Source organism: Rhea americana, unplaced genomic scaffold (assembly GCF_003343005.1).
Source record: "Rhea americana isolate MKP2758 unplaced genomic scaffold, rheAme1 scaffold_258, whole genome shotgun sequence".
Lineage (NCBI taxonomy): Eukaryota > Metazoa > Chordata > Aves > Rheiformes > Rheidae > Rhea > Rhea americana.
Window position 1 is genome coordinate 809557 of NW_028186377.1, and position 27835 is coordinate 837391.

At 39.9% G+C, this 27835-nt stretch overlaps 2 protein-coding genes across 3 annotated transcripts in view; one reads left to right on the forward strand and one right to left on the reverse strand.

Moving 5' to 3' along the window:
* Nucleotides 1-10360, forward strand: part of LOC146594481 (plasminogen-like) — a 28166-nt gene extending 17806 nt beyond the window's left edge. The window contains exons 11-21 of the mRNA XM_085307408.1: nt 703-868; nt 1616-1782; nt 2658-2806; nt 4658-4751; nt 6140-6260; nt 6981-6983; nt 7098-7172; nt 7540-7680; nt 7881-7987; nt 8867-9012; nt 10199-10360. Coding sequence (XP_085163534.1) covers nt 703-868; nt 1616-1782; nt 2658-2806; nt 4658-4751; nt 6140-6260; nt 6981-6983; nt 7098-7172; nt 7540-7680; nt 7881-7987; nt 8867-9012; nt 10199-10360 — 1331 coding nt within the window. The remainder of the gene's footprint in view (nt 1-702; nt 869-1615; nt 1783-2657; nt 2807-4657; nt 4752-6139; nt 6261-6980; nt 6984-7097; nt 7173-7539; nt 7681-7880; nt 7988-8866; nt 9013-10198) is intronic.
* Nucleotides 10361-15303: 4943 nt separating this feature from the next.
* SLC22A3 (solute carrier family 22 member 3) overlaps nt 15304-27835 on the reverse strand; it is a 31990-nt gene continuing 19458 nt past the window's right edge. For both annotated transcript variants that reach the window (XM_085307423.1, XM_085307422.1), the window contains exons 5-11: nt 27459-27576; nt 21888-21985; nt 21538-21752; nt 18576-18684; nt 18197-18309; nt 16282-16381; nt 15304-15551 (exon numbers count right to left, since the gene is read on the reverse strand). In XM_085307423.1, the coding sequence (XP_085163549.1) occupies nt 15494-15551; nt 16282-16381; nt 18197-18309; nt 18576-18684; nt 21538-21752; nt 21888-21985; nt 27459-27576 (811 nt within the window). In that variant the 3' untranslated portion in view covers nt 15304-15493. The remainder of the gene's footprint in view (nt 15552-16281; nt 16382-18196; nt 18310-18575; nt 18685-21537; nt 21753-21887; nt 21986-27458; nt 27577-27835) is intronic.

Here is a 27835-nt window from a genome sequence, read left to right on the forward strand (position 1 = left end):
TTTGATCGGTTGTATTATTGCTGTCACTCTTATTACTGCTATATATCAATTGGACTCCTGGGCCCAGTGGGGAGCCAGGCTGGTACTTTCAGTCTGGTRGAAAAGTGCAGAGAAATTATCTACAGACCCAGCTTAGGAAAAATTACAGTAACATAGATCTTTTCCTTTTGCCAAGTAGTGTTTCTCTCCACCTCTGAATTTTAAAATGCTCCGTGCAGAAGATAATTAGCTTCATCTGCCACTTCCTGAAAAATTCAATTCAAAGTAAAACTTAAGACAATTTAAGTGCAATAAACCAAGGCTCCATAAAAAGTAATCAAAAGAAACTTCTCTTTACACAAGGTAAGCTTACTCCACATGTGCATCTGTGGCAAAACCACAGGCATTCCCTACTCTGGAGAAACTTAGATGTGAACGTTTCTGGATCTTTARGTGAAATAAATCTGAATGCATGATAGTTAAATTGATGTACAAGTGCTTTTAAKGAATAGAGTCTCACATATGAAAGCAATCTATGACCTTCTCACAAATGTTTTGGGGAATCTTCCTTTTGATCTATAGTCTGAGTAAGATTTATTACAGAGAGCATCCTGGAGCTGTCAGAATTACTCTGGCTTTTTATTTTCTGTTGGTTTTTCTATGCTCATGTATAAATATCAAACTATTAAAATGCAAGGGACTGGTTTCTGTTATTCACTACAGCTGTTGATGTGCCTGAGCAGGCTCAAATTACTGAGGAGTGCTATCGAGGCAAYGGCGTGAATTATCGTGGCACAACTTCTTTCACTATCACGGGAAAGAAATGCCAAGCCTGGAATTCAATGTCACCACACCGTCACAATAAAACGGCAAAACARTTCCCAAATGCGTATGTTTATTTCACATTTCTGTGTTTCACTGAACAATGACCTTTAATGGACTCATTTTTATTTGCYGCATCTTTACAAAATAATGATTTTATAATTGGGAAGGGGATCCTAGTCGATAAAAATTATTCCTTTCATTATTTTTTAAAATAYGGAAACATTTTCTATTAGTCTCAGCCTTAAAACAGACCACAGCTGTCACTGTTATGATTTAGACTGTTATTTAATACTGTATTTTTACATTACTTTGAAAAGGGTTAAGAGTTATCATAACTTTTCCTTCTACTGAATTGAACTATTTCTGCTCTTGAGTTTATGCATAAGTCTTTGCTTTCTAGTTTGCAGTTTTGTAGAGTTTGAGGAACGGCTGGATTATTTTCTTTCTTAAGCCTAATATTTAGCATTTGTTTATCCCAAAATGCAAAATAAAAAAAAAGGGGGGGACCCTTAAATTCTATTAATCTATTTGAATATGTAAAAAGAATGCTATATTTTTATGCTTATGAACATTTACTCATCTATATTTGGAAACAGTGTTACTATTATAAGCATTAATCAGTGAATATGTATTTGCATAATTAAATCCTCTGCAAATATTAYTTGATTTTTTTGCTAGGTAGAAAAAGGATTTCTATGATACCTAAAAAAATGAATATATACTCTGTACCTCACCTATTTTCTAAAATATTTTTTCAAGTTCTTCTCAGAGCTTTGGCATGGATGGGAATACAATGTGCTTACATTTGTAGGGACCTGAGGCAGAATTATTGCAGAAACCCAGATGCTGATAACCGCCCATGGTGTTACACCACTGACCCCAGTGTGAGATGGGAGTACTGCAACCTGAAGAGATGTGATGATCCTGTGCAAGTGAATTTACCCAAACCTCCTCAAACAACACTGGAACCAAACCCTGGTATGAACGCTTCCTACTTCCCCCAGGAATGCTGGTGACCAGTAAGATGTATTTTTGATAGAAAACTCACATAGAATTTAATGAGGATGAAAAACAGGGAACTCTGAATAACTATACGATTTAATATAAGACTRTATTCATCCTCTTAATGTTCTGAACTGTCTTGTAGAATTTTATAGCAGGAGTTCTGTATTCAATTTTGGATGGATATGACATCTTCAGCTATTGCATCCTGCCACATTGGAAACTCAAGGAAACAGATGGCTAGTAGCCTCCAAAATATTGTGGAAAGGCTAATAGCAATGATAATTAATATAGAAGTARTTGTGTTTTGTTGGCAACTGTTCTGAGGATGTCTTTTCCTGTGCCATGCCTTCACATTTCCAGGGCTCTATTTCCCACTGGAGGAGAGCTGACTTTCTGAATTCAGTTCAGATGCAATTTTGTTATATAGTAGAAGTTTATTTGCTGCAGTTTTCATTTTTTATTCTATCATGTTCTACTWGTTAAAAAACTAATAATTCTAGTGGAACATGTATGATTGTTCTTTACATAAAATAAAATGTGGTGGGCAGGTGACAGTGCCTATAAGAAAAAGACTTTATAAAAAATGATGTTTCTGGTTCTGGCTTCTGAAGTCATAAGAGGTCAGCTGAATCTAAGCTTTCTTTGATTTCTAGCCTTCATGAGACCTTGAAAATAAAAGCAAATTAAAATGTGATTGTTAGCCATCATTAACACTTTCCTAGCCTTCTTTCTTTGCATATAACACAATATAGACACATTTACTGTATCTTATTTCTGCTTCACTACYATCAAGTGTGTGACCAATGGCTCATGGCTAACAATTGTTTCCTTTTCCTCTTTCTCTGCAGATTGTATAAATGGTAATGGTAAAGATTATCGTGGCACGGTAGCAAAAACTGGAAGGGGCAGGACTTGTCAAGCGTGGAGTTCTCAGACACCTCATAGCCATGACTATTTCACTCCCACGACTCATCCAGAAGCAGGCCTGGATAAAAATGTAAACTGCTGTCCATGCAATACTTATTGTCATTGAGCATTTTCTCCTTTCTTTGTGAGGTCTCAGCAAACATTTCATGTTGACTCTTTGTAAATTAATTTCTTCCCCTCAATCCAGTCCAAGAACCTGACCATGCTAGCTCTTGTTCATGTAAGCAGCATATAGTTTTGTGAGTCACAGATATCCAACAGGTCTCTCAAATGCTTCTGCAGCCCACGCAAAGGGCTTCAGATGACCAATTATTTCTCCTTGCAGCTAAGGGCTCTCTGGAGTTGGTCTGTGGGCAGTATCTCTGCCTCTGGAAAGATTTCTGCTGGAAAGAGGAACTGGGAATCATAGGTTTCAGTGTCATCAGTGTTGGGTGAGATGGTGAGGGATTCAGTATCCAGTGTAAGTTTCTTGAGATATAAACCAGAAGGACCGAAGCCCTCATTCTCTACTAATACTGTCCTCCCACATACCCCTCCAACTTCTGCCATGGCCCACTCCACAAGGCTATACATGATCCTAACTCCTTCTGTAACTCATCCTCCGTCTCCTCTCTAGTCCTAACATGTCTGTCTGTTACTAGCTCTCCTGTTCTCAGCCAATAGCTGCTAAGACTTGTAACATCTCCTACACAATACTTACCTGGCTTGCAGCAAGCTGTGTATATGATACAAAGAGCTTGTCTGATGTTGCCAGTTTGAACTATTTCTTCTTCAGGTGCATGATTCTGGAGCTTACTCTAACCAATCATCCRATGGCATGACATAGTCTGAACTAAATTTCCGGTCAAATTGGGGAAACTCTCTGACAAAGCTGTTTGCCATAACTTTTTGGTTCTTGCATAGAGCAAGTAATAAGGACTCTCGTGGAATAGAAGCGAAGATCTTCTCCTTTTTCCTAAAACATCAGATATTTTTCAGAGAAAGGAAGGGAACTAGAAAAATATCTAACAGTATTTCTAAAATAGAAAGGAGAAGGGGGAAGTCAGAGTCTGGGAGTTCAGATTGTTTTGTACTGTCCTTGACAACTCCTGTGGACAATGTGGCAGACAGTGCTCTGCCCATACTCCTCCTTTTCTCCTCTCTGCATTACTGAACACTAGGTCTGGGCAGGAGAGAGAGAGGGTGAAGCTGCTCTGAAAGAGCAGAATTGTGTTAGAAAATCTAATGCAGGGCCAAGTGGTCTTGCTTACTGTATTTTAGAGTGGCTGATAAGCACACACAGATAGTGGGACTCGGTTTGAGATGAAGACATTTAAATTCATATGCCTGCATCTGAGTCTTTGCAGTTGTGCGCTGAATGGAGATCAGTCAGTACGGCCAGTGAAACACAGAGAGTAATTCAGCTAGCCAGACACCCTTTGCCAGGATGAAATGAAGAGTTCATCTGGGCCTCTGGGAGTAGCCTCTACCGCATCATCTGGTTGTGCAAGAACAGTTTACACAACACCCACTTGCTTCACAGTCACGTAAGCAGAGTGGGTGTGAAAAGACCTCAGGGCTGACCCTGCTGTTCCTACTCACTGCAGTAGAAGCATGAATAGACAACTTAATGCTTTACAAAACCCTGTACTAGGTTGAGCTCTTCTACCTCTTGAGACCTTAGTGGTCCAAGCTTGCCCCAGCTGATTTTGCTGGCTGAAGATAGTTGTACAAGTTTCATTTTTATGACCTTTTCCAAATTCACAGAGGGAATAGAAAAATGAAACAACAATTTTTGCCAAAAGAAATTAGGAATCACTCATCAATAAGAAAGTGAAAAAAATATTTCTCAAATGTAATTCAGTATTATTTTGAATTATGCATTGATAGACTTTTTTGTCCCTCTGTTGTTAATAGCTGATGTCTTCATTCTTTGTTACAGTATTGCAGGAATCCTGATGGAGATGTGAATGGACCTTGGTGCTATACAGCAGACCCAAGGAAAGCCTGGGAGTACTGTGACATTCCCAAATGCCGTAATTATTCCTTTAAATACTAATGTCTTCCTTTCTTATAATCTTGTATGAACACTGGAAGACATTCCAGGTTAATCTGAGACTGATCCAAGAGAGTACAATAGCTTTAGATTGGAAATTAAGGTTCAGGGATGTGATGCTCAAAACCCTTGTATAAATTCTTAAAAATGGTGCTCATTCCTTCTAATCCCCCAAAGCCGCACAAGTTGTACGTGGCGCTCACTGAAGTTCATGAGGATTTTTCCATGTGTTTCAAAACAAGGCTGTTACTACCGAATTTACGCCTCCTCCTGTGTGGTCACCTGGCACAACTAAGTCATATGATGTTTGTGACCAGGCTGAACAGAAGATGTTCTTATTCAAACAAAATTCAGCAAAAAATCTGCTGAGGTTCTGATTTGGTCCTGGATGTAAAAACAGATTTTCCCTTCTCTGGTATTGTGCCATATCTTATGGGTGAGAAGTGAGTCTGGCCCTGGATATTTAACCATATTCCCTTGTCTTTACTACTAGCTAAAGCAGTTCAGTACTCAGAGGTGAGTATGGCGTTTTGCCTTCTCATCCAGCAATAACAAAGGCTTTGCCAGGAAGAGAGGTGGTTCCCACCCAGAAGAAGGGTGTCTTTGTTGCCTCTGTATCCTCTCAGCTGCTCCTGTGAGCAGCAGCATATATTTCACTACCTCTGATCAAACGCCTCAAAAGGAATAGGCAAGAAAAAGAAAGATGTTACTTAATATACATATACTGTAACTGTAAAATTACTGCTGCCTTGAAAGTATTGGGCTGGGTCTCTTAGGGGAAAAAAATGGCATTTTCATATAGTTATAGTCTTCATTTCATAGATTCAAATTATCTTTAAAACTAGCACTTTTTTCCGGGTGTTCAGTTAAAGAGCAGAGGAAACATGGCTTTTGGTTTTAATTGCTTTGTGTCTTTTGTTGGCACCAACAAATTCTCCATGCCATGTTATTAAAAGTCAGTTTCCCGTGACTAAACAAAAGCAACCCTTTCTGAAGTGTTTGGAGACATCTGAAGCCTTAAAAGGCTGGAAAAAAAATTGTTATCCAGAGATAGTAATTGAATTGCACTTACTGTATCACTGAGATTAGTATAAATACAGCTAGTAGTGCAACTTTTACACTGCTGTCATCTTTAAGAGTGTGTCTAAAGATGATGTTAGGAGAATTTAGATACTGACAATTTCAAAGAATTCCAGATTAATGTAACCTAACAACATATAGGTGGTTTATGGTGTATAATTGCATGCACAGCGAATCAAAAGGTGAAGCGATAAATGTAGTAGGCTCACTTCAGAGTTTTTTGAGTACAATGAGTGGTACAGCAAATACTTTGAGGTGATTCACAGTGATTTCTTTCTTATTCCATAGCTCCTGCTCAGTATGAGTGTGGAAAATCCAAGTTCAGACCAAAGCTGTGTGCTCAGAGGATTGTTGCCGGGTGTATTTCACATCCACACTCCTGGCCTTGGCAAATCAGCCTCCGAACAAGGTGTAGCTATTCCACATTACATTAGACTTTATAATCAAGGAACTAGGAAACAATATAGACCTTACATCTTATAGTGTGTTATAGTATGTAGCTGCAACATTCTGATGGGAATCTTGCTTTTAGTTTAAAAATAAGACAAGGTTTAAATATTTTTAAACTAAAATTTGAAAATAAATGTTATTAAGTTTATGTTATGTTATTCTGTGAAAATCTTAAAGAATGTCATTCACATAATTGGGAATGCTCCAATTTTGTGATAAATACGTACAGAATAGACACAATTGCCAATTTGAAAATTGTTGTTACCTCAATAAAATGCAGAATGATTTAAAAACTGACACTATATGCTGCAGCAGAACCAGTATCCTACAAGTAGAAATAACAGTTTGAAGTATGGCTAGTAGACATCTTGATTGGCCCTTCTACCTAAGCATTTGAACCTAACTGTTAAGTTGGTAACAAAACTAAGAATCCAATCTAATTCTAAAGTTATCTGACTGTGATCAGAGCTAAATAAAAGCCATGATCTCTAAAAATGGTTATGTCACTGCACATAGTGTTTTCCAGTAGCAGAAATACTGGTTAATGAAAACAGAGATCTAACCATTTTCATAAAAGACCTTATAAAGATGTCCCCACAGCTTACCATCATTGAAGAGATATTGTCAAAGGAAAACAAAATATTTGATACTTAACGAAAATGCAGAATGATGTCTTTAGATTGTAAAGGCCTATATTTTTGAAGGATGACAGTCTACATTATGAACTGCATTGCAATAGAATTAACTTCTCAGACTTAAACTTACGCCCTTTTCATGTCTTTCTGCTGTATTGCAGTTTCGGCCTACATTTTTGTGGGGGCACTCTCATAGACCCACAGTGGGTTATTACTGCTGCTCATTGTTTAGAAAAGTAAGTATCCGTCATAACGCACAACAACTTTTTTTATCTGATATGAAAAATCAGAGGAGAAATAAAATGGGCCCAATAACCAGCCTGAACTCTCTCTTGCCTCTCAAGAAGTTTAGAGTTGAATCAAGTTTATTATCATTCATAAAAGCAGAACTTTGATCAAAAAAAATGGGTGATAACTTTTGCCAACTAATGTGCATAGCAAGCCTTCATTTCATGTGCAGGTAATAGATTAAGGAATTAAGCTTATGCCAAAGCTGGCATTATTTTTCTGACTTTGATATAACAAGGTGACCAACAACATCTTAAGTGGTCCACATCCTGGATGTGGATTTATTTGCTCACCGTATGCAATCTTTTCCAATAGGTCTTCACGGCCATCTGCATACAAAGTATTCCTTGGATTACACAAAGAAAGAGCATTAGAGCCATCAGTGCAGAAACGAGACGTTGAGAAATTGTTCAAGGAGCCACATGGGGCAGACGTTGCTCTGCTGAAGTTGAGCAGGTACCATTTCATCCGGGGCGTTCCTCTGTTCCGATGTGACAAGGGGATTTGTCTGTGTTCTGACCAGTGTGTGCTGTCTTTGTAGAAATGAATGTATGTTCCTATGCCCAGTGCATTTAATCTCTTCAGAAACCTAAAGGAGGTATCAGGGATAAATTTGCTAACGATCTTTCCTATATGAATCTTTTGTTTTTTTTCAGCCCAGCAGTCATCAACAACCATGTAATACCTGTTTGTTTGCCTAGAGAAAATGCTGTGTTAGGAGGAAGAGAGGAGTGCTATGTGACTGGCTGGGGGGATACAAAAGGTGGGACAGCATTAATACATCTGAAAGCTCCGTGTTCTTAGAAGAATATAGTATCAATTTGTATCCAAACTGAATGCTCTCTGAGTCATAAAAACCCCAAACAGGTGTGCATGAGTATATATTTTATCAAAATTCTCCAAGTACTGCCTTTCTTTCCTTTCCCTCTCTCTAGTTTATATTCTCCTGACACTCAGAGCTATGTAAATTGAAACTCCTTAGACCCATACAAAAAGAAGAGAACCAAACCTAGGAATATGCTAGTTCTTATATCTCAGTCCACTCTGCTCTTACCCAAAGTGAATATCTAAGTAAACAAAAGGAAAGTTTTTCTAGGCTGTTTCCTAATCACGTGAAGATGAGTTTGCTCATCCTCTTGAGTGATTTTTCTCCCAGCCAAATTGGTCCAGATCTCACTCAAATGAAATCACACCCTCATTTTTAAAACCTCCCACAGTGCCTTGACTGAGTAGAGCATCAGTACCCTCTCTGCTTCCTTAGTTGTGATCTTCATGCCATTTTCCACCTTCCGTTTACTTCCTACTTCCCCTCTTCTACAGATGGGAAAATTCAGATACAGAGAAAGAAAATGGCTTGGGAACAACTCCCACAGATATCATTGGGTACCAGATTCATAGGGATGTACTGCAGAATGGGGAAGGGCAATCAGTGCAATGTGGATTTCGGTGGTGAGGACATAGTGATAGGTACCACAGTAATGATAAAGCCTGCTAATTTTTGTATCACTCCACGTTATGTGCAGCAAGCTCATGCACAATGCATAAAGACTGTGGTACTATGTTGCTGCTTAGCTCTATCATGATTTGCTCTGTAAACCATTTATCCTTATCATTTATCTTGTTTTGTTTTTTATTTGCAAAGGAACTGGTGGAGAGGGCTACTTAAAGGAAACTGGTTTCCCTGTAATTGAAAATAAAATATGCAATCGCCCTGAATTTCTGAATGGAAGAGTCCAAAAACATGAGCTCTGTGCTGGGAATATTCATGGAGGCACAGATAGCTGCCAGGTAAGAAAGTCTGTGAGCATCAAAGTCAGTTGTAAGCATATTCAAATCAAATAGTGCTCTGTTTTCCGGGCTTCAGAGGCTCAGAATTAGCCTCAGGATGGTGCCACACTACATGGCATAAGAGTTGAAAAATGAACATGAATTCTGCTTTTCCCTTGCTCCTTTGCCTGCTGTTACAAAGTGACAAAGATAATTTTTCAAGTAAGTGAACTAATAAGCACATGTAGTATATGGCTATCTATCTGGGCTAGATGTATGAGAACTAGCTTAGAATGACTAATGGTTTGTTTTTCCCATTCGACTTTGCTTGCCTAAGCTAGGCTATCTCCAATATCCAGGCTATCATCTCAGTCAACAATCTGAGTCATCTCAGCTAAGGATCAAGTAACAATACACTGCAGTCTGCCAAGCAGACGTACCAAGAGCCAGAAGAACTGCTTATTTCTAGGTGTCAGTGCCTCTTAAAATTACTCCATGTGAGGCAAACTACATGCTAGACTTTCCTTGTGTTGAAAAGGAAGGGTAGTGTTGGCAATTATCCATAATGCCCAGTAAGTAGTGTATGAAGGCTCTCTCCAGCAGTCTAGATTTTTAAATTCAGTTCTTCAGTTTCTTTAAATATATGAAAGGACTTAGAAATGCTCTTAACCTAATGAATCAAGCTAGAAACTTTCTTTCCTGAAAAGCTAGAAATGACTCTGTAAAGAAGTCTGAAAACAAGTGCTGACCTGCCTCAGCAGCACAGCTACTCTATATGCAAGTACTGTGATGGGCAAGCAGGCCATGGAGGGATGTGCACTCATATATGAAGAATATGATTTGAGTGTGTGCATTCGGTTTGTCTTGAATCATCTAGTAAAAATAGGAAGCCATAAAGACCTCAGAGAAGAGACTGGAGGAGGAAGTGCCATTTAAAAATTATTAAGGGCAGTCAGGTTCCTTCTCACCAAATCCCCTTACTTCAAAAATAAATGTAATTCCTGGGTGACAAGAAGTGATGAGTTTGCAGAAGTGTTCACCAAATGTAGAAAGCTCTTCTCTGGCTAAAGATCAGTTAATTTTTAAAGCTTGTGTAGACCTTACATGTAAGAGGTATTTATAGTTCTATGCTTCCTGTGAGAACACCATTCTTTGAATATAATACTGTCCTTGAAAGAGTTATTCTGTTCTTTCTTATTCTATTTAGGGGGACAGTGGAGGACCTCTAGTCTGTCTTGATCAAGATAAATTTGTCCAACATGGAGTCACCTCTTGGGGCCTTGGATGTGCCCAACCCATGAAACCTGGTGTTTATGTCAGAGTTTCTAATTATATTCCTTGGATTAATAGTGTAATGGAAAACTACTGATCCTGGATATGGACTGCCCTCTCCTGGAAAGCAGCATGCACATTAGAAATAGAAGGTTCCAAGTGCAATATTAAAGCTACAATCATTCTTAACAAAGTAAAATAAATATAATCATCCATTTTAAATCACTATAAATTAATGGTCATTGCCAAGAAACTCAACTCATGGCTTGTTACCCATTTTCCAATATGTTCTGTGGTTATCTGTATTTGACAATAATCCTACCAACCTCTAAAATACTTGTCAAAAATCCCAATACCAACTGTAACAGGACATCTTCAATCTTAGACTCTAGAATGACTTTTTCTGTGGTTGAATTTGCCAAGATGTTGGGCCTCCAACAAATGAAGGAGAACTAYTGCTCGCTTTCTATGAGGTGTCTGACCCTCTTATCAAGTTAATGATCTAAAACAAAGAAGAATCTCACTGTGGATGCATGCCAAGTTTTATTAGATGTATCTGCTATGGCATCAAATACATGGGATGGAAAAAAGAAGCAAATGCCTTTGATTTCTAGTCTCATATTTTTTATTGACATGGAAATCTTTGTGTCAGCAAAAGTACAACTGTAGCACCAGCAATCTAAAACGATGAATAGAAAATAGTGTAACCCTAACATTAGTCCATAGTGAAAGTAGAGAAATAACTGATGTCAGTCATCGCAGTAAGTACTGACAATGTATATATTATATTATAAAATTGTCATCAACAGTACCAGTCTTGTCTCCCAATATAAACTCTACGTGTATATTTTTGTCCTCTAAAAGAAAAAGATTTACGCATGCCTGCGGTCATAGTAAATGAAAGCTATGCTCATAGAGCATCTCTTAAAATACAGATATTTCTACATTGTTCTATAATGGCAAATTTCTTCATAACATCTGAAGGAAAAGACCAAAAAAAACCACCCCCCAAAAAAAACTCAGTGTTTTTCTGCTAAATGTACATATGCCATTATACACATTAGAGGGAGGGGAAAAAGTTGCTGTTCTCTATGCCAAACAATGTCAAATTTCTGAACCATCAAACATTTCAGAATGTTACTTCTACTTCCTCCATGAGGATTTTCTGTTTTTCACTTTACATTTGATATTCATTCTTTATTCTATCAGTTATTTCTTGTTGTCCAAAAGGTTTGCCTCCCAAAATGTGTTGTAAACAGGATTGATTTTTAGTTGTCCAGTAAGGCACTGCTTGTTAACACGACAGTCCTATTAGTTCCCTAAAAATGTGCTCACACATTTTTGCTGCTATCTCTAAGAATCATTTCCTTATGTTTTTTATTGTTATCAGATGAGCTAGACTCAGATAGTCACTCCTCACTGTTAACCTTTACACAGAGTACTTTTCACTGTTCTCAACTGGGAGTTTTTTGGGATACCCTTTCTCATTACATGAAGATGGATTTGAACAAGAGAAATTTCCTTCCCATTTTAACAACAAAAAAGAAATGCTACATTTATGTCTTCAGAAAGTCAACACAGCCAAAGAATGACCTGATTGCCCCGTCTCATCTCCTTAGCACTCTGCTCAGCATCGTCTGCCTTGTGATGATAAAACCTTCCTCAACAAAAATGAGGGAAAAAGGCAGCCAAGCATGTTGAAAGGGACATCCAGCTACCAAGCTATCCCCCACTTTGTAGGTGTTTGCCAGAGAAAACTTAGCTGACATTTGCCAGAGTGAGCCCCCCAGTCCATCCTGCACCCCAGACTATTAAGGCAGTGTCCTGCAGGCTCCTGAAACCTCCTGGTTGTATGTGGAGCCCTTCCTTCATTCCCTGCATAAGCTAGGGTATTCTGCAAAACTCACCAATTTCCTGGAGTGGGATTCATTCTGCCCACTTTTGCAGTGTGGAGTTCCACTCCCACGCATGCCAAGGTGCATTTCATTCAGTCTAGGTTTTCCCTCTCCTCTCCTCTCCTCTCCTCTCCTCTCCTCTCCTCTCCTCTCCTCTCCTCTCCTATTCTTTTTCTTTCCATGTGCACACATACACACATAGAAAGCACATGGGTTGCACCCTAGAAGTTTTTTTTTTTTTTTNTTTTCCCTGTGGACTATAATGGCAATCTGAGAGCTATAAAGAAGAAATAGGTGACAGGATGATTTTTGCAGCTGCTACACCTGGAGTCTGATTTCAAGATAAGCCACAATGTCAGGAAAAAGTTCCAGTAAAGCATTCCCCCACTTACCTCTGTGGTCACGAGGGATTCAGTGAGCACAAATACCCTCCTGGAATTTTTTCTATATCTATTAATTTTGATCATTAAGTCAGCCAAGAAATCAACATAGTACATCCCTGACAACAGAAATTCAACGTTGCAGCTTTGTCTTTGATTTGTAAAGCTGTTCACATATAAACTCTTGCTCCCTCACTTATGTTCTCCATCTGCTTCCATCACTTCATTTGTCCTCTCACCCACAACAGTGCAACCCCATCATCACCAAAACTCTGGTCATGCCAACAGGTTACTACCCTGTTCCCCGGGTTGTGAATACAGGGGAAAATTATCACAGAGACAGGAAGATATTCAGCCTTACAAAATCCACCTATTCATGGGTAAGAGCCAGCACAGGTTCAAATACAAACTCCACTTGAAGTTACATCTAATGTTATTAGTAAGTATTATAATATTAAAAGTCAGAACACAACCACAACCTTTTTTCCGATGTCTTTTACGTAACACTTTTTTATAATAAAAATACATTTAAATTTCTGACAACTTCCTAGCCATTTTACATACTAAAATATACTGCTCATATAAAATACATTGCTCTGTACAACATACAGTGCTATTCCAAACAAATCACAGTCTGATAGACCAGAAGCAAACCTTCATGTCTCTGACTTCTCAAGCACAATTCAGTCATCAAATAACAGCAACAGCTGGCAAACAGTACTGACATTTCTTTGGCAAGCTGGAGCATTCAATGATTTCCACAGTCCTTCCCAGATACCTTCATTTTTTAAATTAGAGTTTACAAAGAAGAAGCATTAAAAGGAGCAGGGAGGCTCCATCTGGGCTGACTGGGTGCAAGGCAGGCAGGGCTGAGCTCTCGCCCCGCRCTCACGGGCAGGAGCGAGTTTGCTCAGGCCAGTGCCAGACTAATGCAACACTATGGCTTCCAGTTCAGAGCTGGTTTTCCGTCAGCTGGCCCAGAAGGCATTTACAGTGGTCTGCAGAATTACAGTGGTCTGCAGAAGACCATATTGGCATAGGAGTAGTTTTCTCCCTCCAGTGGTAGCTCCACATTCAGATCATATTCTAGACATCACCATTTAACCAGATATATTTTAAGATGCTCATTTAGTTTCATTTCTTGCAGTCACCAGTGACTTCTGCTAAACAACCTTTCCTGAGTCTAAGCATCCTATCCCATCCTAAGTATCTGACTTTAAACATCCTATCCTCAGAGTAAATTAGAAACAGCCTTGAAAGACAGCCCTGTATTACACTCCTAACAAAGGTCCTATTTTCCTCCAGCAGGGCTGATGGTATGGGCAGCTGTTGGGAGAAGGCAGGGAGAGCTGGGAACTGTTGAGATGCATAGAATATTCTTCATCAGGCTGCAATGAGAAATGGAGGCACTGTAGGAAATCTCCTTGTGCAGGAAACTGTGCASTCTTAAGACGGTTTGAATGGAGCAGTGGTCATTCTGCTGCACAGATCGTAATGTTAACATTACTCATTTGTGGTATGAATTTCAAAACTCTGTCTTATAGTAAATTTGTTATTCTCTGAGCTTCTAAGTCCCTTTACAATCTTTAAAACAGCTCAATGACCTGGGTTTTTGTTGTTGCTGTTTTGGGGGGGTTGTTTTTGTTTTTTTGCTTGATTCTCCATTGGTAATAGGATAGCATTTGAGCACCACATCTTCTCAATCCCTTCATTTCACAGAGTGGATTTTCTTTCTGTGGCCAGGATCCAACACTTGGTGACGAAATTCACACAGCTGAAAGAGAAGACTGTGTGCCCCTGCCATCTGATTGCAGAGGCACATATCCAAACACTTCTGCTGTCATTCGTCTGTCAGACAACTGGGTCCAACTAACACTTCCCTGCATAACCAAAGCACTCAGTCCTGCTCATCTTTCCAAGAAAGTTTAACCAGTCAATATCCCAAATAACTTATCTCTAAGGCAGAAAGATGACAAATAAGAACAGGGAGAAGAGAGAATTTAGGGGATGATCTTGGTAGAGGAACTGGTTTGTAGAGATGAGCATTTAGATTTTAGAGGGGAAAAAATCAGCATGTATCTCTTGAGATAGGGTTAGAAAAGGGCGTCCAACAGGGGCGAGCAGAGAGAAGCTCTTCCCCTACAAAGCATGGGGGACTGCAGCCTGGGTAGAGGGGAATGGGAAAATATACAAACCCTGGAAATGGGGGGAAAGACTGATGGGCAGTGGGATAACACGACACTCAGAGCTAATGCCCTCTGTAGGATAGGAAACCTACATAAAGCCCAGGCAAGGAGAGGAGGTAGAAAGCTGTCACATTTGAGAAAGCCCTTGAACAGGGAGGAATGGAAAGCTTTTGTCACAGAGGTTTGCTGGGGCAGAGGGCAAGACCAGTGCAAGGGTTTCTCAGGGCACAACTATGAATTCCCATCTTTCCTGACCTGAGAAACGCCATCTCGGCACCTCCATGATTAACATCCTTCTTCCTGATCCATCAGCTCTTCTGTTTGTCCAGGTTTTTCAAGCGCAAAGAAGAAAAGGCTCAAATATTCATCCATTCTTCCTCAAATCATCAAAATCTTGAACAATCAGCCTCCTTTCCAACTCTCTCCACCAGAGGTATTTACTAAAACTATTTAGTAATAAACAAAGAACTCAAATATATAATGACATAAATAATTGCTCACTGAGCTGGAAAGTGCATCTCTTTAAAGCTGTTCTGCTCTTACCAAGAATCATAAAGCATTCTCTTCCTGCCAACATCATACTCAGAAAAAATGTATTTATTTCATATTTATAGAAAAATACACTGTTTATTTTTAATGTCCTTATGCTCAGAAGAAGAACATGAAGTATAATCCATACTCTGAAGCAAACTTTAAAGTGGTAGTAGGCGGGAAAAAAAATCCCAGTATGGGAACAAAGTTCTTTTTGCTCAATGTTGTCCTTCAAAGATTAAATATAAGAGTTGGTGTCTCGGTGTTTCCTTTTCTTGCCACATTTACCATAATGACTGAAGAAAAGTGAGGGGAAAGGGGAAAGAAGGAAGAAAAGAGAATAGAGAGTTACAGTCAAAGCTACAGTACTGATCCATTTACTTTCTCTATAGATAATTTCCTCTTTCTTTTTGTTGTACACTGAAATGGGCAAAAGTTGCTGACGTAACAGTCAAAATTATTGTTTGAAACAGTAATGTATGGCATTAAATCCTCAGGAAAATTACTGCCAAGCAAGTCAAAGTGTAAACATCCCCTTCATGCCTGCACCACAGTGAAGAGTCTGGCTTGCTGGGCTTTCGGAGTGGGAAGACAGTGCCCATAGCTGTTTAACTGTAAATTCATCTCACACTTGCCTTCGCAATGGGTGGAGATGCTCCCATTATCAAGAGCCTTTCCTCAGAGGACATTTTCATGGAGGTAGTGGCTAGCTGTCCTGATCAGAGAGCTGCAGACTATATTTGTAGTATCTCTCTTGTACACTATCACTTTCTGCTCCCAGAGGTGTACAAGGTCTTTATGAGAAAAATACAGATTCTATTTCCATGCATTTTTTTAAAAAAGATTACCTTTGTGGTATTGAAAAATTCACATTTCTGTCAAGGAAAATGTCACCTGTACACAACATCAGGCTGACTAGGGAATTCACTTTCACACTCTAAGAACATCAGTCTCTTCGGATTTCTAATTTACAAGASCTGGTAAAGTTTGAGGAGCACACTCTGAGCAAGGAAGTACACATCATACCTTGAAAGCTGTTCAACATCCTCTACTGTCTCTGGTAAGGCTATTCCCTTTGTCTCTGGTAAAAGCAATACCAGGAGCCCACAAACAACTGCAAGAATACCTACAGTAGACATTAAAGAAAAGAAAAAGCAATAAGAAATTCATTATGCTCATTATTTTCAGGATTTATCCACTGAAGAATGCTTAATTTGGATTAAAGTTAAAATGGGTGAGCCTACTCTTACAGAACATCTTTATCCCAAATTAGTNTAACAAAAAAGCAGAAGTGAGTAAATGATGTCTGTAACAGTAAAAATGAAGTTGAGCAGAAAACTTGCACTGAGCATCAGATTAGCAGAGGGTTGGATGAAAGTTGTGAGAATAAGCAGTCTAAACCAAATGTATTAAGGAACACAATGAAGGACGGCGAAAAGCAATAACGGAAGAGAGACAAAGAAATGAATTGCACTTAAAAGAGTATGAAGGACTGAAGAAAGGACTCAGTAAAATGGGTGAGAAAAAAAAAAAAAGAAAGAAAAAAAAAAAAAAAAAAAAAAAAAAAAGAAAGAAAGAAAAAAAAGAAAAAAGAAGGCTGAGAAAAAAAACCCACCCTGACACAAGTGCATATCAGTAAGTGCACAAAAGTGTGCTGGAGCTAGGATGACATTTCTCACCTAGGACAGATATGCTTCCGTTCAAGGAGCTACATTACATAGGTGCATCTCTTTGTGTTCCTTGGGACCAATGAGAATTTCCCGAAATATTCTGTTCACATATCCATGGCCAAAGTATATTACATAATTCAAAATAAAACTTTGTCCTTGGGAATTAAAGAATAGTAGGACTTGAGGAAAAGGTAAAATGTTCCCTGACTGTGTTGCACCTGGAGTTTTGCTTATGTGTTTGCTTAGCAATAAAATCTTTCCAGAAGGATCCTCACAGATTTTGTAGTCATTTACTCAAGACAGTGGGAAATCTTATGTCCTTCATCATCATCAGAATTCTGGAATTAGATAATGTGAACACAGTATTTCTATACACATCTATTCTTGGTGTAGTGGTGGTTTTTTAAAAAATGTTTTTTCTCTTTCCATTTGTGTTTTCAAGCTGAGGTTTTCTTTAGTCACCAATGTCCCTTCTTATTGTATCCTATGTCTTTTACTTTTTTTCCTGTCGTGTTTTTTCTGGAAGACTGGTTTAATTGCAGACTCCTACTTCCCTGCAGGAAATAGCTAATTTTTTCTATGAATTTACTCCTCAGGGTTCATTTTCTCAAAGTGCGTTTGAGCAGTAGACTTCAATAGAACTAAGAAGATATGTTTAATATAATATTTATAGTCATAGCTATATATACCAGAAAAATAAAACAAAGATTTCTGAAAGCACATCAACCTCTACTATTGAGATATTAAACTCATTCCCTGCAATTACAGAACTCAGCTGCAAGGTTGCTCATTCTTCAAGCACCTTCAACCTTCTGTGCTCCTTCAACCAAGCTACCAAAATAGACCTGAGGTCTCCCATAACTTGCTGCAAAATGAGAGGAAGTCATCTTACTGGTAGCTTGTTTCTAAACAAGGAATTCTGTTTGTCTGAGGAAAGACTATCACATATGACAGCAGCATGGATACAGTCTGAGCAGTGCTGGAAGGATAAAAAATAACATGCTGATAACATATATTCAGCARCTATGAAGGGGACTCTATTCCTCCAGGGACAGCTTCAACCTTTAGAAGTGCAGCACAAGGGGGAGCTTTCAGCAGGGTCCTACAGCTCCTGCTATGAGGCTTCCTGCCTGGTTGTAGGGATGCCCCATGCTGTCCAGGGTGCTTCACTACCCGTGGAAGGAAGTGGGATGTTTCACCCATATTTGCCTTTCAGTTTCTTACACTAAGTATGAAGAATATCAAAAAGTGCATTTTAAACCATTTCTTACTGAAAATAATTAGAGGTAACTCCAACCAAATAGCTGCTAATCGGAAGAGCAGGAATGGGGCTATGATTCCACCTAGATCACACAAACTCGAGCACACGGAAACACCAAAGTTTCTGTAAAAGAAAAATACTTATTTCAGAGATGCTAACAAACAGATGAACTAGCACTTCAGGCAATAGAGTGTAGGCATTAGCCCCAAGGTTACCTCATCAGTATATGACATTCACATTGAACAGTAGCTGTTCAGTTAAGAAACTCTGGAGAAAACAGTTTTACTAAAAAGCAGTGGAATAAGCAATGGAGGAAAGCAGAGGAAAAAGTGAAAAGATTTCCAGGRGCTTCAGCTGGTAGGTTTGTCCCATGACCCAACTTGACTTACCTCAGCGTCGTAGGGTATAACTCAGTGTTCACAAGATACACAATTTCAAAAGCCATTGTGATGCCCAGTCTTCCCAGTGTGGCTACTGTGGTTTTGAACCATGGGAGATCTGTTCATTCAAAAAGAAACCCTGATGAGGTGTGCTTTCCTGTATTAGCCACATGCTTCAGACCTAGTTCTCACTTATACGGATTTTATACCAATAACTCCACAAACTGCAGCAGAGTTTTTCTAATATATAGGCATAAGAAAAGCCTCTTCCTGGTTATTTATGAAGTGCCAGAACTCAGTAAAACCCAAGTGATGATGAGAAAATTAGAAAAAAGCTGCTTCTMTATTTGAAAAGGAAAGAGGTACTAAAGTAACAGCATAAGCATCAGACACCTATTGTTTTGGCACAACTTAACTATTGCTTCAGCAGCACTGGCCTCCAAAGGATTTTCCAGAGGAGTCTGGTCTCCTAGGATTTCTTGAGCAGTCTCTGGCTGCAATGGCTATTTCAAGGTGTCTTGAATTCAAAATTAGGCAGCAGAATTACTTCACAGACAGAAGACTTACTGCTACATGATATCACCGACAACAATCGCTCACCAGCTAGGAAGAAGAGACTGGAGGGCAAACCACACAGCCAGCAATTAACAAAAAGACTCTCCAAACCCTTGGTCTAAACCAATCTTGGTTTTTTTTTTTCCCTTCCAAAACAATCAAACAAATCCCTTAACAAATTTCATCCCATGTTGTGAGACATTGCCTTTGCCCTGAAAAGGTCTGTTTTTCAAACACTTGAAAGAAATGCAAAGCCTAGAAAGAATAAAATAAATCCAGATTGTCACCATAGCTTCAGTCAATACGGCGTCCGAGGTGAGGGTGACATACTTCTGCCTCTGCCAGGACGACCTGAACTGTGTGAGCACCACAATGTGACTGAGCTCTGGCAAGCTGCTGCTGCTCTTCTTCCCATCTGTATAAACATATGCTTCTTGAAAGCAGGATTTGGACCTCAGGTGTCCCATATGCAAGTGTTTTAATCCCCAGGCTGTCCTCTTTTCAGCCTGATCAACATTACTGGGGAGCAGAGTCTCATCAGCACTGTTCTGTCACTACTGAGGGTATGCTGATGGCAGCACTTGGATAGCTGTAGGTTACCCCTTCGGTCTTTYCCTCAGGTCATCCCAGCCCCACAGGATGCTCCTGCTTTAACCTCAGACCTGCTGCATGATGCTCAGCAAAATGGTGCTGCCAAAAAAGGATAACTGCTTCAGGCAAATGTCCTGACGGAATAATTCCCCAATGTCATTCTTTATTATATCCTTCTGCCCTGGACAATCAACTGTCCTCAGTCCTTGTTGGCCCAATGCAACATAGGTTGAACATGGTGCTGGTAAAGTCAATAGACACAAAGGAGAAATGTTGGGTGCTTAGCTTGGCCCTTTGTGTCAGAAATGCTGTGCTTATGGAGAGAAATGGCCCCATGGCCTCATTGAGCAGGGAGCTGCTACCAGCAGCAGTGCGCTGCTGGTATCCACTCTTGGTGCACTGTGGCTCTTTGGAGAGGCTCAAAGCAGCGGGGACTTGGGAGGTCTCAAGGAGAATCCTGAAGTATTCAGGACAGCAGGTCAAATCTTGACAGACTTCAGCTGTTAACTGAGGAACTTAAACAAGTGACTACAATACAACATCCCAGGAGAAAGTCACACAGCCACCAGTGCCAGGCCAAGAGCAGCCCCTCCACCTCCCCATTCCATTTCTCTGTCACATTGTTTCTGCTTCTCTTGARGCAATGGAGCTCCTCAAACATACAGCATTAACTTCACGTACTTTAGCCAGAATCTGTTCAAAGGGAGCGAATCAACACACCTCTGAAGGATTTCAGTCTGTACTCACAGCAAAGCTGCCTGTTTTCATATCCTAGTACTCTCAAAGTGGCTTTTCATGGCTTTTCTCTAGGAAAACTATTCCCTTGTGATACAATTTCTGCAATCAGCACCTCTAAGGCTAGCCGGGACTTGCTTCATTTTGATGGGAAAAACCCTGGGGAGGAATAAGCCTCTCTAATGTCAATTCATTTGCCAGTTCCCAGCTGTTCTGAGGCACASCATGCTGATGTGGTAATGCTCTGTGCAGAGCACCTCTAAATGCTTCTTTGAGGATATGTGCCTCACAGTATAGATAAATAGCTACACAGGAGGGAAAGCAATCTGAAGAAAAGAAAGGAATGCTGTAAAGCCTGGATGCAGTATCAGACCCCTTAGTTGTTTCTGAAGCCAGACAAAAATGATTTAATTGAAAGCTACATCTTTACTTTATCCCCTTAGCATCACCTAAATTCCTGGGAGGGTGAAGGCGGGACAGCCATCTCTAGGTTGCCTGCTGCAGCCCTCACGTCATATAGTTGTTGTAGACTGGGAGAAAATGCAGAGTCAAACTGAAAAGTGGGCAGAGCACATTACAGCCTGSCACCTATGGGCTGCAGGAATAGCCTGATAATACCAGGAGAGTCATGAAATTGAATGAAGATCTTTAGAGGATAGGCTGTGTATTTTTGTTCTACACAATGATTTATCTGGAGATGGGAAGACCATCATGTTGTCACATTTAAATTATTGATTTCTTACCTCATAAGTATCTTCCAAGTAGGGGAATATATTTTCCCCTTATATTTGTGTCCTCCTYGCCTGCTTCTGCCTTCAAAAACAGGGCACATATCTTTATACGTATCTCTCTTAAAACTACATCCATCTGTTGCTACCTGTCCATCAAAGATGACAGCTATTATATGTTCCGGGGCAATCCATGAACGAATAAGATACATTGCCCCAAAACTGTGGTGTTACTTGCATTATAGGACAGATTCTACTTTTACCTGCAGCTTTGTGTGGCCTCCTACTCAAGGAATGTCACAGAGAAGCCATTGACCTAAACAGCCTAGTGTTGGGAAGCAAACAGAAAGGAAGGGAATTACCATCTGGCAAGAAGGCAGTAATGAAGCATGCAATTCCCGCCACAATATTGCTTATTGCGAAGGGAGGACGCCGACCAATACGATCAATAGTCACTAAAATTAGGAGAGCTGCAGGTAGTTCTACTGCTCCTGAGATGAAGAAGTCGAGGTAGAGATTTCCTCCAACAATTCCCAGGCGCATGACAAGCCCTTGGTAGATCAGGGCACTGGTGAACCTAAACAGCAAAGGGGAAAAACGTTTAGAAACAAACAACGACCGTAAACATCTGGAAAGAACCTAAAAGTCACATGGGAATTATTCTTCAAAACGCCCCACCCCTCCAATAAATCATACTGATGTGTGTACTCACCAGGCGTACATCAGAATCAATGTGTTTCTTCTCATTTGAGGAGTTCTAACTAGATCAAGAAATGAGGGGTTGCTGACCTCTTCATTACTAACAGTGATCTGAGGAGATAAGCAAGCGGCAGAATCAGTTGGCAAGAGTTAGACTGGCACTGAAACACAGTTTCTAAGTAAACAAGGTGCTCAGTTATATTCCAGTAAAGTGAGCAAAGGTGTTTATGATCCAGTTTGCTGCTTTTAGCACTCTGGAATGGTATGCAATTATGGGAAATAAATTATAATTGAATACAGCTGTTGGTATTTTATAACAATGATAGTGYAAAAACCAGGAAAAAATCCCAAAGCTTGACTTCTGAGTCCTCTTGAGAATGGAAAAAATAATTTCCTCATTGTAAACTGAGAGAAGTTGAGCTGGAATTCCTTGAGAGATGATAAATGCACTTCGTCATGTTGCAGTCACTTGGAGCAGAACTGCCTGTGACCAGAGACCAGCAAAGAGCAGGAGACTCTCACAGGAAGGGCAAAGCAATAGGGATGGGGAAAGCAGTGTGAGACAGGGGATGAGCAAAAAAGCAATGGACTTGGGAATGTCACTGCTGACACAGCTGGGCAGCAGGAAGAAAAAAGGAGTGAGAGAAAAAACAGATCTATGAAGGGGCTTTAGGTTTCATAAAACTTTGAACTAGTGAAAGTCAGATGGACTTAAAGTACAAGCATTATGCTGAACACGGCTTTTACCCTGAAACAGCCAAAAGTCCTGAAAAATATAAACAAACATTCTCATACTGGCTAAGTATCTTAAATCTGTTTTTCACTATTCAAAATTTCCTCCAATACTGTTGCAGAGAGACATTCAATGAAATTATTAGGTAGGAGGCTTAACAATAACCGAAAAAGTCTGGCTCTCCACCCAGCGTGAGACTGCAATTTGGAATTCATTACCATGGGACTTGGTGAAGCCAGAATATTATTATGGTCAAAACGGGATTAGATATATTCAGGGAGGCTAACTTGACCAGTAAAGTTTAACTGTGAAGGGCCAAAAATCAACTTTGGTTTGGGGGTTTCCCAAGCCTGTCAGATGTCAGAAACTGGGAGAATATATCAGTGGAAGGACTGCATTATTCTCACCCAAGACTTCTCCCTATCTTTATTGGTTATTTGCAGAGACAAAATGCTGGGACACATCCTGGGGTCTGAGTCAAATGGCAGCCCTTTTGTTCACATGGCCATTTTGCAGATGAGGAATATGAGGCAGAGCAGGCACAGATGGGTTTAGGCAAAGACAAACCATGAGTTAACCCTAGAACAACAGTTGTTGCTGAGATTTCCATTGATCCTCAAAGACATTTCAGAAAAGATGGAGTTAAATCTGCTATGATGTTTTGAGGAGAATTTCAGGCAGCCTGACATTTTGACTCCCAGGGGGCTGAGAGTCCCCCACTCCTGTGAGGAGGAAACCCTCCTCTGTGACCACAGTGTCTGYTGCCCGCAGAAGGGACCTCTTGCACCTACATGAGGAGCCCCCCAAAACCCACTCCCAGCCTGTGGGGAGGCGCAGGTTTCGCAAGGGCAAAAGGACGGAGAAGCACGTGGGAACACGCAGAGCAGTAATGAGACAATGGCACCAGGMGCACGACCCAAAGGCGCTGCCATAGAGTCTCCTCCTCGGCTCAGCCAGGGCCACATCCTCCACATTCGTTCTGTACTCGTTTTTCATATCATAAGATAGCACAGATGTTTTTCAGTAAGATTGGGCTGAATGTATTTAAGTATGGCTTCTTTCATAACTGAGTGCCACAAAACTTTACAAGTGGACAGAGGAACTCAACATTTGTTTGAATTTCCTGTCAGCTCCCTCTTGCTTTTCTTCTATAACCAGAGCCAGAAATTTTCTTCAAAATGCTGCCCATCTGCTGCGTGCCAGAGCTCTTTGTGAGACTGGCTGAGGTTGCTGGGTTTTTATACTGCTCTTGAACTCATTCATTATATGGTTATAAAGCTGCCATGACTTTGTTTACAAAAGCAGGCTGCCAGCCACTAGTTGTGACTTTGTGCAAATATGGTTTAAGTCCTCCTAAAGCAAAGATAAATTCAGCATGCTGGCTAACATTATATTTTTATGTTTTAATAAAGTCATAATAATGCCAAAGGTGACTGAACATTTTTTATGGGTGAAGAAAAAAATCACTGTGGAAAATCAACTCTGTGTGATGAAAAAAATGCTCTTTTTTGTTACTTGAGGTCAAAGAAAGCTTTGCTATTTATATCAGGAGAATCCGAAATTGAATCACAGAGCCCATGTTTCCAAAGATACTCTATCTGCAAACTCTGGAGAAAGTGTTTTAACTAACTTTCCTGATATATTTATCCCCATTGACCTACATCTCACCTTTTTCTGCAATAATTTTTAAAGATTCCTCTTAGCACAGACACAGAATTCTGCATATGCTTAACTGCACAGGAAAGTATAGCCATGCATGTAATATATATGTATGTAAGCTAATATATGTACTATAAGTATACATGTATAAAGAAAGGTTTTATTTTGTTTCATGACCCTCTCAAGAAATAGTTCTTACTCAGCTGGCCACAGYCCATTCCCCTTTTGGACAGAGACTAAGAATGAAAAAAATTTCTTGAAAAAATATATGCCAGGAGAATAATGAGCAACTGGGGAAAAAAAGARCGTTGTAATTTACAGTGCATGTAATGGATCTGGACAGAACTGAACTGTATGTATGTCATATAGTAAAAGAAGCAAAAGTTTGTCTGTTTTCATACAAAGGTCATCTGTGGTTTGTGTGTGCCAGTAAAAATGCAAGGCTGTTACATCCAGAGCCACATAAGGGACTTTGCCAGTGCTGTTGTTACAGATATGTTTGAAAGTCCGAGCCAAATGCATTGACGGATAATGCCTCTCACTTCTCCCCGTCTCTCTACACACGCACCACTTTGCTTGAAATTCTGGAGACAGCTATGTAAAAGCGAATTCTGACGTCAGTTAATGTGAGAAATACACTTGATCCCCTACTAACACACTTCTTGGAGATGTTCTCTCTCCTCTGGGCACAGCACCAAGGATGACAGACTTTGTATGTTGCAAAGGTCCCAGGAATAGATCCAGCRTGGATCTAGATGTGTGGAGGTTAATCATCTGCAGCTGTGAATGGCTTAAGCTCACTAGCAAGGAAATTTCTGAAAAAAAATAAAATATGACTTTAAGAAAAAGAAGTAGGAAAAGACACAAGTGTCCACTGCAACACAAGGCTTTGAAAATGCTGATGTTTAGTGAGGAGAATCCAGTCTAGGAATGCAGGGCTGAATGTGAAGGGAGACCTGCAGCAACACAGCGATCCSCTTGCATGTCTCAGGCCACACGCAGCACCAGGTAATACTGACCAGGGCAGAGGACTCCCACTGCTGCATCTGTCCCAGGCAAGACCAGTGAATAGATTTACTTTATTCTCCTTCTTCAGTCATTTTTTTTTCAGTTAGTTTCTCTCTCAGTGGTTTCAGCCTGCTGTCCTTCTAGCCTAAGATGCTATTCCAGTGGGGCTGGGCAAAGCTCATTCTGTTTTGTGAGACAGCTGAAGGTGAGATTTCCTAACCTTGGCTCATATCACAGAGACGCCTTGCGTTCATTGGGAAATGGCTCACTAATTGCTGGCCTAGCCTCTTCCAGCTCACAAAAACCCCTTCCATCATATTGCTTCACTAATCAATCACAACTTTATCTTGTATATCCTGTTTCTTGGTGAYGAAAGTTATATACAACTTCTTCCCTGCAAGCCTGTCTCCTCATCATTAACCTTTGCCTGCTCCCCTGAGTAGCACAATATTCAGAGAAACTCCACTGCAGTAACAGTYTGGCAGTAAAACAGATTGCATATGAATAAAGCAGTTGGCTGTGCAAATGTGTCTTTCAGCATACTCCTCTGTTGATATGTCTAGTTTTGACATTACAAYGTTGTTAGCCCACAGTCATATATCCTAAGAGGTATAACATAAGTTCATATATCCTARGAAGTATAAAGTAAGTTAGGGCCCAGCTTCTCTATGTAACATATTGTGTGAACTTTAAATTGTCAGAACTGTCATTAACTGTTATTAACATACACTTAATAAAGTGCAAAGGTAACGGAATATTCATATAAATCACTTGATTTATACCGATTCCTGGCCATTTCTATATTTCTTCTGTTACCATGCCCTTTATGCAAGGACTAATTTTATAGCAGGAATGGTCTTGAATAAGCAGAGCTGCATAGGCTGGCTGGCTGATTTACAGATCCTGTTTCTTACCAGATAAATAAAATCATGTGTATTTGAGAAAAGCTATCTGATGTCGAAAGAACGGAGTGCCAKTCTTCACTGCTTGGGTTTCATCCAGAATTACACTGCAGGATTTTGGTACAGCTTTCCACTTTTTCAGATGAGCTGGGTTACATTCCCAGGTTGTCCCTTGCTAAAGAAGAGTGATGAGAAAGAACTAGGGAAGACATCAACCTGTGGGACCTCAAGTTGCAAACTACTTACAAAGCACATGCATCACACTGTCCCTTCGTGACATGGTGGGACACATCAGTCATCTCCAAACATTGCCATCCCAAAGTCATTACCTTTAGCCTCAGTGAAAATCTATGTAGAAGTCATGCATGTTAATAATATTTTAATATATGCAAAGACATGTGTATATTCATTGTCCCGAGAAGCAAGCATTTTTCATAAGCAGTTTCTTTTCAATATGAAAGTAACAGTCTTTCTGAAATACTCTTAATATATTCAGTATGCTACCTCTGCACTGCAGTCTGCTAGTAATTTGTAGGCTCTTTCCTTACGTCAAATAATTACTAGCACTTGGGCTTCAGAGCTAGTTTGTTAAGAAAAAGTAATCCTATTCACCTCTGTTGTTACCATTTGACCATGTGACCAAGCATGGCCTAAAGGCAGGCAGTGCTACCAGAAACAGATCAGGACCACGTACAATACTATAATGAGACAACAGTGTCACTTGAAATGCACCAGTCCTTTCAGCTCTGTCAAGACTAGTTTGCAAAGGACTGCAGTTCTTAGATATATTCTCATATTTTGTAAATAGTGATCTCAGACAGTGCATTACCTGTTTTGAATTTTGGGGCATATTTTTCCCCTATTAGAATGGTAGAAAATTCATATTTAAATTCAGATTTTCTACTAGGTCTTTTCTTTGGGATTTAGAAGGAATTTCTAGTAAGAGAGCGGTGGGAAGCAGGTCCTGCCRCCTCCACTTGCTCTGTCARTCCTAACTGCAGCTGCTGGCCTTCACGCTAGTTTCAGATATGTCCTATAAGTCTTTAAAGAAACTTTGCAAGGAAAGACTTGATATACTGTTTTACAAATCTGCTTTTCAGCCCATACGTTTCCAGTCAATTCACTTTTATCCACTTGCAATTAACAAAGTTGATGTGGGACAGTGACACTTCAAGAGGGTTACCCATCACACAGAGAATGCTTTTTTCACAGAACTGAATGTTCAGAAGTTTAAGAGTTCCAGAATTAAAAAAAAAAAAAAATCTTAAACAGATTATAGTACCTCTGAGTAATGTGGTGAGAGATATTTCCCATTGTGTTTTGCAATGTTGTGCATGATCTTTAATGCCTTCTCTCCCTTTTTACGTGTCAGGAGCCAGCGTGGAGATTCAGGAACTGCCCTGTAAGAACACAGAAGACATTAACAGGGATTTTGCCCGTTAACATCATCAGTAAACCAAAGTCTTTTGCCTTTTGCCTGTTTTTATTCCCACTGATTTGATAGTTTGGGGGAGACAGAAACTCTTCTGTGGACTGCTTTTTCTAGTCAGTCTCCAACCTGCTATGCAAATTATTTGATTCTTGTGGTCAAGAAAGGAGGGGGCTAGATCAATATTCTGCTAAGCTGAAGAATAAGAAGTCGAACTATTATATCTGCCT